This window comes from Mobula birostris, chromosome 3 (assembly GCF_030028105.1).
Source record: "Mobula birostris isolate sMobBir1 chromosome 3, sMobBir1.hap1, whole genome shotgun sequence".
Taxonomy (NCBI): Eukaryota; Metazoa; Chordata; class Chondrichthyes; order Myliobatiformes; family Myliobatidae; genus Mobula; species Mobula birostris.
The window spans coordinates 176,980,836-176,996,076 of record NC_092372.1 but is presented as its reverse complement, the minus strand read 5'-3'; the positions used below and the strand labels follow the sequence as shown (position 1 = coordinate 176,996,076).

The 15,241-nt window shown below is 41.6% G+C and overlaps 1 protein-coding gene across 1 annotated transcript in view; it reads left to right on the top strand.

Moving 5' to 3' along the window:
• Nucleotides 1-15,241, top strand: part of LOC140195440 (uncharacterized) — a 442,685-nt gene that overhangs the window by 21,787 nt on the left and 405,657 nt on the right. Inside the window, exons 3-5 of the mRNA XM_072253735.1 lie at nt 1,294-1,440; nt 5,307-5,456; nt 6,362-6,465. Coding sequence (XP_072109836.1) covers nt 1,294-1,440; nt 5,307-5,456; nt 6,362-6,465 — 401 coding nt within the window. The remainder of the gene's footprint in view (nt 1-1,293; nt 1,441-5,306; nt 5,457-6,361; nt 6,466-15,241) is intronic.

Genomic DNA, 15,241 nt, shown 5'->3' with positions numbered 1-15,241 from the left:
GGACTGCTGCAACAAACAGGCAAGCCTGCAGTCTTGAGGTGTAGTTCTTGCTTCAACCAAGGCCATGCAGCTCCTCCACCATGTCTTTCTAATAAACAAGGGCAATGGACCTGCAACATTTTACATCATCCACATCCAACAGGGTCTTGTGATTGCAAGAGAACCATCCAAGATAATCACTCACAGTTAGACTGCCCAGGACTTTGTGCATGAACTCTGACGCCTTCCTGTAGCAAACAGTAATGCAGTCCGCTCCAAATACAGCTACTCTGCCAATGAGCAGCTTGCTGATGGGGTACACCTGCAGTACCTGAAGTTCTGAAGTCCAGCATCATCCGGTGATCATAAAAGAGACACAAGCGCCTTTGGATGGACCCTGAGAAACCGCTCCGATCGCACTGCCATCTTACCTCAGACTGCTGCATCCCATAGCACTGCCATCTTACCTCAGACTGTTGCATCCGAACACACTGCCATCTTACCTCAGACTGCTGCATCCGAACACACTGCCATCTTACCTGAGACTGCTGCATCCAAATGCAGTGCCATCTTACCTCAGACTGTTGCATCCGAACACACTGCCATCTTACCTCAGACTGCTGCATCCGAACACACTGCCATCTTACCTGAGACTGCTGCATCCAAATGCAGTGCCATCTTACCTCAGACTGCTGCATCCGAACACACTGCCATCTTACCTGAGACTGCTGCATCCAAATGCAGTGCCATCTTACCTGAGACTGTTGCATCCGAACACACTGCTATCTTACTGGAGGCGTTCAGTGTTCTGTTTACATTAACTGCTACTCTGTTCTCAAATTCTGCTTTTTGCTTGGTTTTGTTTTCTGTTTCCTCTCTCTGTATTCAGCTTGTTTCTGTTTGATGCATATCAAGTGCATAAATCAAACACACCTTTATTGTCTCATCATATACCCTAACTCCTTTGTCAAAGGAGCTCTGTCTTTGGTTCCCCTGACCCCTGTCTCCCCCCCCCCCCCCCCCCCACTTGTGGATATGTACTCAGTCTGTACTTGGAAAATCTCCTTTTGTAATGGTCACCAATTGTTCTGTCACGCTTTACCTATTAGTCTTTGATTTGACTGTGTCTTGGCCAGATCCATTCAATCCTTTGAAGTTAGATTAATTAAGTAGTTCTACTTTTGAGTCTATTTTGATATCTTGTGCACAGTTGTTTCACCTTCCTTTTGTATTCCTGCTATATCTTTTGAGAGCACTTGACATAAAATCATCTTATTTGGGGAAACCTTTCTAAATTTACTTATGCTTTTTCAGGCAGTGGAGTACATGGACAACTTAAATTTTGAACTGGCACAAATGTTCTGTCAACGTGCATTGGACATGGAGCCCAACAATTTAACCACACTTGATATGATGGGCAATATCTTTGCAGAACTTGGAAACTCAGAGAAAGCAAAAGAAATATCCTTTTGGGCTGGATTATGCATTTTGGTTTGAATTAAGATTTTTAAACAGCCTTTCTTGTAGTAAATTTATAAAATTTACATGAGCCTTGGAGCAGTTGGTAGAAAGAGCTAGTCGCTCACTCAGACAATCTTGAAGAGATAATACCCGGTATTGCTACAGGAATTTGCTCATTCACCAGTGGTTATGATCACGGGACTGTGTCATCATCTGTCCACCAGGGGGAGCTGTCGTATTTAGGTGGAACAGTTCTCAGCTCGATTCAGGCACTGGAAAATGATGTTTGGTGATAAGTTACATGATGCGTTTTTATACTTAAAGGCGAAAGATTTAAGCCATTGAGTGATTTAAATCAAACAACATGCAGTTAAGGATTAGAAAGACTGAGAAATGGAATGTTATGGGAAACAGACACAGATAAGAAGATGAGGGCAGCATGAATCAGCCATAATGGCAGCTTCAGCTTGAAGGGCCTAATGACCAACTTCTGCTCCTAATTTCTTGCGCTCTTGAGTTTAAGGAAAGGATGAACATTTTCTTAATAAATTATTTATGTTTCCAGAATGTTACTTTCAATGCTGTCCAAAAAGCAGACCTCAAGGTCTGCAGTGGTTCACGAAGATACAGTGCCTATGAAAAGTATTCACCCCTCTTGTAAGTTTTCATGTTTTATTTATTTACAACATTGAAACATAGTGGATTTAAATTTGCTTTTTTGACACTGTTCAACATAAAAATACTCTATTGTGTCAAAGTGAAATCAGATGTCTACAAAGTGATCTAAATTAATTACAACAATAAAACACAAATAATTGATTTAATATGACACACCAAATCATCACTGGTACAGTCAATTGGTTTTGGAAGTTACATAATTAGTTAAATGGAGGTCACCTGTGTACAGTCAAGGTGTTTCAATTGATTATAGTGAAAATACACATGTATCTGGAAGGTCCAACTGCTGGTGAGTCAGTGTCCTGTCAAAAACTACATCATGTGGACAAAAGAACACTCCAAGCAACTCTGAAAAGGTTATGGAAAAACACAAGTCAGGAGATGGATACAAGAAAATTTCCAAGTCACTGAATATCTTCTGGAGTACAGTTACGTCAATCGTCAAGAAATGGAAAGAATATGGCACAGCTGTAACTCTGACAAGAGAAGGCCTCCTCAAAAACTGAGTGACCGTGCAAGAAGGGGACGAGTGTGGGAGGCCACCGAGAGACCTCTGACAACTCTGGAGAAGTTACAAGCTTCAGTGGCTGAGATGGGAGAGATTGCACATACAACAACTGTTGTCCTGGTTCTTCACCAGTCGCATCTTTATGGGAGAATGGCAAAGAGAAAGCCACTGTTGGGGGAGACAATCTCAGATGAAATCTCAGCTGGAGTTTGCCAGAAGGCGTGGGATACTCTGAAGTCAGCTGGAAGAAGGCTGTATGGTCTGATGAAACCAAAATTGAGCTTTTGGGCCACCAGACTAAACCAGCGGTCCCCAACCACCGGGCCGCAGACTGGTACCAGGCCGCAAAGCGTGTGTGACCGGGCCACAGGCCGCAAGCCGCGAGGAAACGATATGATTTGGCGATATGAAATGATACGAGTCAGCTGCACCTTTCCTCATTCCCTGTCACGCCCACTGTTGAACTTTAACGCACGCGAGGTCATCAGTGACCCAAGACATGCAAAGGAATTGGTTTGTGACCTATTTGTGAATGTTTCCGGTGAATCTTCCATGTCAGCGCGGGAAAAAGATCAACACCTCGAGCTTGCAAATGACGGTGGGCTGAAAAGTATGTTTGACATAACATCTCTGCCGGCATTCTGGATCAAAGTCAAGGCTGAATATCCTGAGATAGCCACGAAAGCGCTGAAAACGCTGCTTCCATTTCCAACATCATATCGTTGCGAAACAGATTTTTCTGCAATGAATGCAACGAAAACTAAATTGCGGAATAGACTGGACATAAGGAACCCCCTTCGAGTATCGCTGTCTCCCATCACCCCGCGATAGGACTGTCTTGTTGCAGGGAAACAAGCCCGGGGCTCCCACTGACTCAGTGATATTGGTGTGTTGCAATGATTTTATATGTTCATACGAGGAAAATATGCGCTGTGTGTTTAATGTCCAAACTTTACTTAAAATGTTATGATGCTATTGACTTATAATTCAGTTGTCCCCAACCTCCGGGCTGCGAAGAATGCAGTGGTAGCCGGAACGCACCCAGCACATCCTTAAGAAAAAAGCCGAAATAAACAAGCTAATTGATTAGGTGCCACCCGGCACGTAAATGTTGGCCCAGATCAGAGGTGATTGCCGATTGCGTCGCCTCTGATCTGGGCCGACATTTACGTGCTGGGCAGCACCTAATCAATTAGCTTGTTTTTTTTTCAGCTTTTTTTAAAAGACATGCTGGGTGCATTCTGGCCACCACTGTACTGCTGCATTCTTCACGGCAATGTATTGGTCTGCGACCCGAGGTTTGGGACCACTGTTATAATTGACTTATCACTATATTCACGCGAGGAAAATATGCGCTGTGTGTTTAATGTTAAATTCGTTAGAAATGAAATTGAGTGTATTAGCCACTTATAAGTGACTTATCACCTATATGCCGGTCGTGATTAACAGCTACCCCGCCCCGCAAAAATATTGTCAGTATTAAACCGGTCCGCGGTGCAAAAAATGTTGGGGACCCCTGGACTAAACGGTATGTTTGGCATAAGCCAAACACTGCACATCATCAAAAACGCACCATTCCTACCGTGAAGCATGGTAGTGGCTGCATCATGCTGTGGGGATGTTTCACTGTAGCAGGCCCAGGAAGGCTTGTGAAGGTGGAGGGTAAAATGAATGCAGCAAAATACGGGGAAATCCTGGAGGAAAACCTGATGCAGTCAGGTTTTGACTTGAGAGAGGATTTGTTTCCAGCAAGGCAATGAGCCCAAGCATAAATCCAAAGCTACACAGGAACGGCTTAAAAACAACAAAGTTAATGTCCTAGAGTGGCCAAGTCAGAGTTCAGACCTCAATCCAACAGAAAATTTATGACTGGACTTGAAAAAGGCTGTTCACTCATGATTCCCATGCAATCTGGCAGAGCTTGAGCAGTTTTGTAAAGAAGAATGGGGGAAAATTGCAGTGTCCAGATATGCAAAGCTGGTAGAGACCTATCCACACAGACTGAAGGCTGTAATTCCTGCCCAAGGTGTATCTCTGATATACTGACTTGAAAGGGGTGAATACTTAAGCAGTCAATTATTTTGTGTTTTATATTTGTAGTTAATTTAGATCACTTTGTAGAGATCTGTTTTCACTTTGATATGAAAGCATATTGATCAGTGTCAAAAAAGCCAAATTAAATCCACTGTGATACAATGTTGTAAAACAATAAAGCATGAAAACTTCCCGGGGGGGGGGGGGTGAAAACTTTTTATAAGCACTGTAGCTCATCACCACCTTTTGAAGGGCAATTCAAGATGAGCAGATAAGTGCTGACTTAGTTTGCGAAGCCTTTGTCCTGTGAATGACTAAAATAAATTTACAGATTCCTGTGGAGATACAAGAGACTGCAGAGAATAGAATCTGGACCAATAAATGATTGGTTGGGGAAAATCAGTGGGTTGAGCAGCAGCTGTGGGGAGTTCATTTTGGGCTGGGTTCATCCTTTCGCAAAGTTTCGCCCCAGAACATTAACTAATTCCTTTCCTCTTAGAGATGCTGCTCAGTCCTTTGAGCTCTTCCAGCAGATTGTCTGTTGTTACAGGTTCTTGTGCTGTCTGGGTTTTATTTGTGGCTTTTTGTTGTGGAAGTAATTGAAACTGTACAGTTTTAAAATAATAACTCTTTGACTCTGGTGAAAGCATTTCAAAAAGCTGTTGCTTTGAGCCCTGATGAAGGTTACACTAAATACATGTACCTGGGTCAGATTCATTGTGGGCAAGAAGCAGTACAGTACTTCAAGAAAGGCATTGAACTTCTGATTAAAGACTACCAAAGGCAGAAGGAGATGGTGAGTAACAATCTTAGACGATTGTTCCAATTATAAAACCAAGTTATGTGTTTGCTTTTGTATGTCTTCATCCAGTGTTGTAAATGTTTTAATTTGAGCCTTTGGTTTGCTATATTATTTTATGTGCTAGATACCTCAATTAAAATTTAGTAATTATCTGAAGCAATAACATAGGGTATAGGTATATCTGGAATAAAGAGGTACTTACAGAGTTTACTTAAACACACGTGTTGCATAAGTTCATTGTTGTAAACCAAACCAAACCAAACTGATTTGACTAGGTTAGCCCTATTCCAAAGAATAGAATCAGGATATCTGTTTTATTTCCAAATATAATATCTAGCACCTCTATCCTTATTCCTGTTCATGTCTACTTCAACATTCATTTTGCTCTGATCACTTTCCCACATTGCTTGTCCAGTGAGGTATTATTCATTCATCTGGTTTTGTTTCCCAGGATTAGGACTAATGCTGACCCTCCTAGTGGGGCTATCTATTAACTGGCACTAAAAGTACTTTTGGGTGCACTTTAAAGAATTCATCCTATCTAATCCTTCCATATCTAGGTAATCCTAAATAATACTGGAGAAGTTGAAATCCCCTATTATTATTACTACAACTATTTCCAGCTACTCTTGCACCTCTCTGTGATGTGACTGTATATCTGCTGTTTGATCTCCTGGTGACTGTTGGGAGAACTGCAGTTTATTCGTAGCTAAATCATTGCCTTTTTTCCATTACTATTCAGAAGGCTTCTAAGACATCCTCCCTCGCTCCTGCAGCGATGATCTCATTGATCAATAATGGTTTGCCACCTTCTCTTTTGTGATATTGTTTGACACTTTTTTTATAAAACAACATAGTGTGTATTTATAATATATGTTTCTGGCAATGTGTTTGGGCAGGCCACTGAAGCAGCTTCCTTTGATCCTGATAATACTGAAGTGACTCCTCAGAACATCTCCACAGCATTTTGTTCGCTGGCAGAGATCTTCCTTACTGACCTCTGGTAAAGTATTAGAACATTATGACATGAAGGTTTTATTTTCTGACCAAATTAACTTTATTGTTTTAGTCATCTTTAAATCCGAGCTCAAAAAGATTGCTTTTAACTATTGGAGTTTAGGTGGAAAAATGAGGATTGTATTTTTGTGTAATGGGGAAGAGGGGATGGTGGCAGTATTTGGACTGGTTGATAAATGTTTCTCAAAGGAATTCTAAAGACTTGCAACTTTAGTTGGTGGTGTTATTGGATACTTATTGGTCATTCATGAACTAGGATCTACAATTAACACCAAATAGCCAATCCTCTCATTTAGTTAACCATTTGATTTAATTAACCCTCTGAAAACAAGCAAACACAGTTGAATGAATTTGATGGGTGAGTCCCAAAGAAATTCAGAGTTGGGGAGGAGAGACAGAGGATGAAATTTCCTTGTGGTTTGGGGCAGGAGTTGATTAGGAGCAAGTCTAGTTAAGTAATTCAGGGACTTGGGATACAAGCAGCAAATGTATGCAGAAGCTGAGGTCAATGGGTAACTGACCAGAAAACCATTGGACTTGTCCTTGCAAGTTTTCCTGCAGTGGGTGTTTCATACCACGTCAGAGAACCAATACTATGGAGCTGAAAGTAATATCATGTGTAATGGAAAGGGCTGAGGTTTCTGACATTGTGGTTTGGACAAGTAGGATGGCAGGTCTCAGACAGGTTGGTTTAGATGGACCTACAGCCATGGATGTTTTTGAAACTGCTGGAGAATGAATCAAAGTTGAGGGGGCTAAGTTTAAAAATTGGATTTTGTTGTAAAAAATTTAAAGTCAATGCACAATCTATTTTTAATGTATATTGCAGGTGAGTATTTTAGAAATTAATTGATTGCCACTTCCATGGACAACACATCCTTGTATTTGAGAATAAAATAACTTCTTGAGCATTTGGATGTTACAAACTAAGGATCAAGTCAAAGGAAAACAGTTATTCTCAGATTTTGTTGTTCTGAACATGGAGAGATTCTAAAGGAAGCAGGGATATGTATCTGTGTGGTGCCATTCACATCCTAAAGCTGTGAAGACTTCCCAGTCAGTGAGTTACATGTACAGTGCAGCCTGTCTCCCTCTATTCCAGAGAAGCCAGAAGAATCCTTTACCATCTCTCTTTGTAGCTGCAATTTCCCTATCCAGACTACACCCTCATAAAGAACCTCTTCATACCTTTTCTGTAACTGAAGCAATATGCTCTACCTAGCTTGTAACCTAACTAGCTAAGTTAGGTTAAAAACTTTATACAACATAAAAGTGTATCAAGTTTTAGCATGATTGATTGGATCTTGTATTCTGTGCCTTGGTTAATGAGGGAATTGCACTTTATGTAATTTTAATCACATTCATCAACCCGTTCTGTAACCTTTTGAAGATCTCTGGAAATACACTCCAAGGTAGTTCAGATCCTTGATATCCTCTGATTTATTGTACATTCCCTTGTCTTGTACCCTTGCTCCAGGTTGGCTTGTAGTCAACTCAAATCAACACTTGTATAAAGGCGTTGGTGTCTTCACGAGAAAAAGACAGTTTTGTCAAGGATTGCCAAGAGAGCCAGGAGTTGCAAGTGCAAGGATCTTGTGGACTGGAAGCAGTACCACAGCTTAGGAGGAAATGAAATAGATAGCTGGACCTGAAGATGGAAATTGTTACAGGAAAGTTATGATCTGAAGAACAGATGAGTGGACAGTGTAAATAAGATCCAGTAGCTTGCTGACATTCGCTTGCTTGAGTTTGGTCTCAATTTTGCTAAATGTTTTCTGTCCACGTATTTACCTAGATGTCTTTTGAATATTGTTATTCGACCTGCTTTAGCTGCTTAATCTGGCAACTCATCCCATACAAGTACTAACCAAGATGTGAAGAGGTTGCCCTTCAGGCTCCTTTTAAATATTTCACCTCTCACTTTAAACCTATGTCTTCTAGTTTTTAGTTCTATTTCCTAGGAAAAAGACTACGTGCATTCACCCTACCTATGCCCTTCATGATTTTATGTTTCCCCTCAGCATCCTACCCTACAAGGAATAAGGTCCTATGTTGCTCAACTTCTCCCTATAGCTCTTTGTTCCTATGGTCTCAGCTGCATCTTTATAAATCTTTTCTGCACTCTTTCCAGTTTAATGATGTATTTCCTAAATCAAAATAGTACACAATGCCAAGTGCGGTCTCACCAACATCTCTTGCAACACCTCAAGGAATTTGATCGATCCCAGCAGTCTCTACCTGATAAACCAGGACTCCCTAATCTCTTTCATCTTTGCCCTTCACTATCCAGGGTCCAGTGTTGCCCCCTCTCTTGACAGGTGATCTGCAATCCTCTGCCAAGAGTCAAGGATAGAGTGGAAGTCAGTATCAGCTTAAAGGACTGTGTTGAATACCTCGGTCAACCTTGATGCCATCCCTCAACATTCACACACAGTTTTGATTTAGCCCCAATTTAGCACAAGATTAAAAATGCCATTCAGTTATGTAAAGGTAACAATCCCTTTGAAACAGGAGAAATCCTTGCTGAAGTTCTAAAACAACGTGGATAAACAATTCATGTTCTTCTGTTCAGTGTTTACTCGATCAGTCTAGCATAAATAATGCCTACTGTGATTAGATACACTCAGGAGAGAAATAGCGCTCTGTATCCATTCATGTCTTTTACTGCCTTGCTCCAATCGAGTTGACCCAATTATTTCACTATCAAATGTTGCTTGGTAAAATGCCACATTATGCTAATGTGATTCAGCTTGCAAGTGCTTCCTGCAGACTTTAAAATAAATCATCTTTACACCGGTATAGATCCATATTGAACAATTATATGAATTCTTCTTTCTGTTGCTTGGAATCCAGTGAGCACAGCTTTGTGAGTGTGCGTTTGTGTGCTCAAGATATAATGAGGCTGTTATCAAAGCAGTGATGCCATTATCTTGGGCAAGCTTTAGTCATGTTTTAATGGCATTAGACACCAGCATGTGACTTCTGTGTTGTAATCGGTATCAATTGTCCTCTCTTCATAAAAACAAATTTATTTAAGCAAGCTTGAGTACTTCTGCAATAGCTCTTGAAGGTGCTTTGTTCCATGCTGAGAATTTCACATTTGTAATTGTTTACCTAATCGTTCTTGCCTTTGTGTTCAGAGAACATTGCCAGAAAGCAGTGTGAAAGGCATCACTTAAGTGTTTTCAGGTGCCACTTCAAATCATGAAATACATGCTCAGGTAAATATTGAGAGAAAACAAAAACATTAAAATGGTGGATAAACATAAGAGGACTGTAATTAGCGCAACACACATCGAAGTTGCTGGTGAACGCAGCAGGCCAGGCAGCATCTCTGGGAAGAGGTGCAGTCGACGTTTCAGGCTGAGACCCTTCGTCAGACTAGTTAGACTAGAGATGCTGCCTGGCCTGCTGCGTTCACCAGCAACTTCGATGTGTGTTGCTTGAATTTCCAGCATCTGCAGAATTGTTTGCGTTTTTAAGGACTGTAATTAGGTAGTTAGGTGTTGGACTGACTAGAGACAAAAAGGAAATCTTATGGGTCATAAAGGAAATAGCACAGTTGTAAATGACCTTATGTTAACAGCTAATTACGGAAGTGGAAATCAGAGCATATATAAAGGTTACACTTTGCAGATCACTGTAGGGATATGTACCCAAAAGATTAGTTCCCTTTCATGAGAAATAGGGGCTCAATTGTAATGGGATGCATTTAAACCTGGATGGCGCCAGGGCTTTAGCAGAGTGAGTGAATATAATTATCACTTGGGGAGCAGGACTGGAGGTGGGTGGCATGAAATTAAGGCATTTTTAATAATGGTTAAAAAAAACAAATGGAAGGGAAGAGAATAGTTTAATCCTCAGAGGGTATGCTTTAGCTGCTATAAGAAAAAACTAAAAACTAATTTTAACTCATGGGGGTGCAGAAATGTAATGTTATATAGGAAGCTTATGCTTCCTAAGGTTGGAAGAACACAACTGAGAGACAAGGAAATGACACAACATAGAGACTAGGGAATAAAACTTAAGCAAACTATAAAGAAAATTGTGTGAACTGGCACTGGCAGAGGTCTAGGGAATTGGAACAGATATGAAGATCAAAAAGTGACAAAAATGTAAGAATTCTGAATATGGATTATGAAAGGAAACTTGCACAGATATCTCAGATATCAATTATTTTCTCCCCAGCTGATGTTAATTCTAAGTTAGTTATTATTTTAGATTTGAGATTGATTAGCCTACTAACATTTTAAGGGATATGGGCATATGGTTTGGGTTATGTATCAACCAACATTTCACTGATTGGCAGAGCGGGCTTGAGGGAAGAACTTTCTGTTGTGGTTCCTTTTGTATCTTCATATAATTAATTTCGGTAAGAAAAGATTTAAAGTGTACTCACAAAGCATGTGTCTATTCAAAAACTGAATAGAGAGTTGCATTGGAGAATGAAACATTGCTTGTTATGCAGTCATGCGATGTGGAAGTAGGCCTCTCTGTACTCCCCTGCACCAACCATGAGGCACCCATCCACACTGGTGCCGGTTCCAGGTTCATGCTCATGCACCATTGCTGTACCATTTGATGTTTTGAGTGATTTCACCAATTGGTGAGGGTTAAGTGTTTGGAACTCATAATAGAAATTAAAGTTAGTGCTCATGTTGGCAGATGGAGATTAATTAAATCTAGTCAAGAGAGATATGTAGAAAGTGGGTTGTGCCTTAAATTTAAGGGACCTCAAGAAAATAAAACTATACCAATAAAGGAATGGTTTATCTGTATTGTATGCAAGAATTTCCAACATGTTTCGATGAGGTGCACAAAAGAAAGTTTGTTGATTAAAGGGAGATACAAAGGCCAAAGATGTTTTTTGTGCTGGAATGCTGATGTTTGTGTTAATTTTCCTGAGAAATACTGTCATGAAGCATCATTGGGTACCTACAGTGGTTTGTGAAATCCCTTTTTTTTGCTCCCTCTGGGTCCTTTGTGTACATGAAATTGGAATGCATTGAGGTGTCCCGACAAGCACTAACCCAAACAATTTAATGCAAAGCCGTTTTTGGAAGTTTCATTGATGTACTTAAATGCATTAAAAAAAATCTATGAAGGTTAACTCAGCATGACTTGAAGTGAATCCATCTGCAGGAGTCTTTTGCTAAAAACAAACTGCTGGCAGAACTCAATGGATCAAGCAGCATCCATGGAGGCAAAGGGGTGGTCGAAGTTTGAGATATGAAATGTAGAGCATCTCTTGACTCCACAAATGCTGCTTGACCTGCTGAGTTCTTCCAGCAGCTTGACTTTTCTTTGAGATTCCGGCATCTGCTGTATAATGCATCTCCGGGAGTCTGTCGCAATTAGCTTTCAAGGCAGCTCATTCCTGCTTTTAATCCCTTCAACTGACTGACACCCAAAACTGGATCCATGGCACACATATTTTCTTGCAATAGTTCATCAAGAAAGCAGTTCATTTGGCACACAGAGGCAAAGACTTGGTGCACATTAAATTCTGTAGCAGCTAATTCTTGCTTGGTGCTAGAGAATTTAGATGTAATAAAATTTAGACAATATGGTGAACTTGCTTCATATTCTAGGATCTGGTGTATGTTGTGTCTCCGGGTGTTTGTTGCTATTTGCTTTCAAGGCAGTTCATTTATGAGGGATCCTCACAAATGACAAATTGGAATGATGAATTTTTAAAAAATGAGCTGCAGGAACAACTCTTTTTTTTGCTCCTGATTCCAGCATTTTGTCTCCATATTGGTTCTGTATTTGAAAACAATATGATCTAAGCTTGCAAATATGAGGAAATCTGCAGATGCTGGAAATTCAAGCAACACACACAAAATGCTGGTGGAACACAGCAGGCCAGGCAGCACCTATAGGAAGAGGTACAGTCAACGTTTCGGACCGAGACCCTTCGTCAGGACTAACTGAAAGAAGAGATAGTAAGAGATTTGAAAGTGGGAGGTGGAGGGGGAGATCCGAAATGATAGGAGAAGACAGGAGGGGGAGGGATGGAGCCAAGAGCTGGAAAGTTGATTGGCAAGAAGATACAAGGCTGGAGAAGGGAGAGGGTCATGGGATGGGAGGCCTAGGGAGAAAGAAAAGGGGAGAGGAGCATCAGAGGAAGATGTAGTGAGAGAGACAGAGGGAGAAAAGAGAGAGAAAGAAAGGGGAAAAAATAAAGAATAATAAATAAGGGATAGGGTAAGAAGGGGAGGAGGGGCTTTAACGGAAGATCTAAACTTGCATCTGGGAGCGCAGTATTGAGGATATTGGTTGCATTATTTATGGCAGAGGACTGGCTTCAAGTGATGGACTGAGAGAAAAATTGCATGTTTTTAATGACTGAAAGACTGTTTACTAGAGGGATTCAACAGGATTCATACCATGGTCCACTTTATTTGTTAGACTAAAATGATTTAAGCCTAAATGTAGGGTAAGCCTGATTTATACTTCTGCGTCAAATCTACGCCGTAGGTACCGCATACCCTACGCCATAGGGCGACGTGCACCTCTCCAAAAAAGGTAACTCGCGCGTCGCGGCAATGCAGACCACAACAACTGCGATAGGTCTGCTTGGTAGCATCGCATTTCCTTATACACATTTCTGGTTGCTTTTCTCCGCCATGTCTGTACACTGATCCGAAATAAATGTTTGGAGACGATGAACGAAATCGTCAAATCTACCTGCCGACATCCGAAAATATTTGAAATGCATTTCCTCGTCTGTGTCTCTCATGAAGAAACTCAACACAGTGGCATAGAAACCCCACAGCTTACTAATGTTTTGGCGGTGAATTGCAGAGTGACGCAGACACAACAACGCATACTCGCTACGGCGTAGAGCTACGCAGAAGTATAAATCAGGCCTATGGCGTAGCCCATATGCAGAGGTATAAATCAGCCTTAACAAGAAGGGTTGTTGTAGACACTAGCTAGATATGATGGCCTGATCAGTTGGGCAGGAAAATGGCAAATGGAGATTAATTCAGAGAGGTGAAAGGTAAGGAGGCATTTGCTGATGTGTCCAGTGAATGGCTGTGTTATGTAGGGATCAAGGGATCTTAGAGTGAACGCCCACAGATCCTTAAAAGTCCAGGACAGGTTAAGCAGACACATGATATTTCCTTTATTAGTCAAGGCAGAAGAATAGGGAGGTTGTGATAGAACAAGGTACCATGCAAGTTAGGCTGTCGTTCGAGTCCATGTAAAGTTCTGATCACGAGATGTGATTACACTGGTGAGCATGCAGTGCAAATTTTCAAGGAATTTGCCAAGACTGTAAAGTGTAGCTATGAGGCAAAATTAGAGAAGCTGGGTTTTTCTCTTTGGGAAAAGATGAGCTGGGTAGAAAATGCTATATTATCCAAATGTGATGACTTGGCAGAGTGAGTGAATTATTCATATTGTTGTTTAGTTTTCCAACTTCTGAGTCTTGATTTCAATGTGTTTGTCCAGTCAAGTGAATTAAAGTGTTTGATCTTCAACATTAGGTGGTGCTGTGCAGTTTTTATCATGTAATGTGAATAGCATCTTCAGCTACTCTGCAACTAAAATGGCTTTAGTAGTACTCATTTTAGGAGTATTATTTCCAGAACATTAGAGATGTTCGCCTTCTTCAAAGAACGGGTGTTTCCCTTCCTCCACCATTGAGGCTTTCCTCACCCGCATCTCCTCTATTTTCCAGAGACCTGCCCTCACCCCATCTTCACGCCGCCTTTTTCAGCGATAGAGTTCCTCTTGTCCTCACCTACCTCACATCAGCTTCTGCATCCAGGATATCATTCTCCACAGCTTCCTCATTCTTCAACAGGACCCTACAGCCAAACATATCTTTATCCCCCTCCCCATTCTCTGCTTTCTGTACGGATCGCTCCCTTGTCCATCCCTCCCCACTAATCTCCCTCCTGGCTCTTATCCCTGCAAGTGGAAGAAGCTCTAGTTTCTTTCCTGTAAAATGGAAACAAAGGTCTCCCTGGGTACAAACAAAGGCGTAATTGCTTGTCCTTTACATCTTTTTCACGATCATAAGACACTGCTGGATGTTAATAACATAAAGTACCTTAGGTCGTCCCTGCTATGAGTTGCTGGATAGTGGTGGACCTGGAATTGTTGCAGCCTGCTCCAGGCACCCGGTATAAAAGGTGTTAGAGGCGATGCGTGGAGATGGAATGCAGGCCAACAGCTGTTGCAGGTGTTTGTTGTGGACGTTTTTGTTGTGATCGGAAGACCCTATTGGACATTGATAGTACAGAATACTATGAGTCTGACTCACTGATCCATTGGTGAGACTGATGGCTGGGGAGCTGCATGGCCTCGGTTGTGACATGGAGCAGGCCCTTGTGCCTGGGAGTCCCCCCCCCCCCCCCATTGTGACTGCCGGTGAAGGAGACACTGAAGTTGGCTGTTGGCTGTGTACTGCTGGATTCTGTGCTGGGTCGGGGGCTGGCCCCTCCCATTAGTTCTGCCCTCCTGTGTTCACTCAGTGGAAGACAATGAACTGGATTGGATTTGTCTGCGCTGAGGCAAGTGAAACTGGTCCAGGAACACGAATGCTGCAGGCCACAGCCATGGAGCCAGTTCAGTGCTGTGGCGAGTGCCGATTGTTGAAGCCCATAGATGCAGTCTGAAGCTCCTTGATCAAATTGCGCAAATAATAAAAAGAAATACAAAGACACATGAAGTGCAGGGTCCCTAAAAGTGAGTCTGGAGCTGCGGAACCTGTCCAGCGCTGAGGCTATTGAAGACCGTCCAGGAGC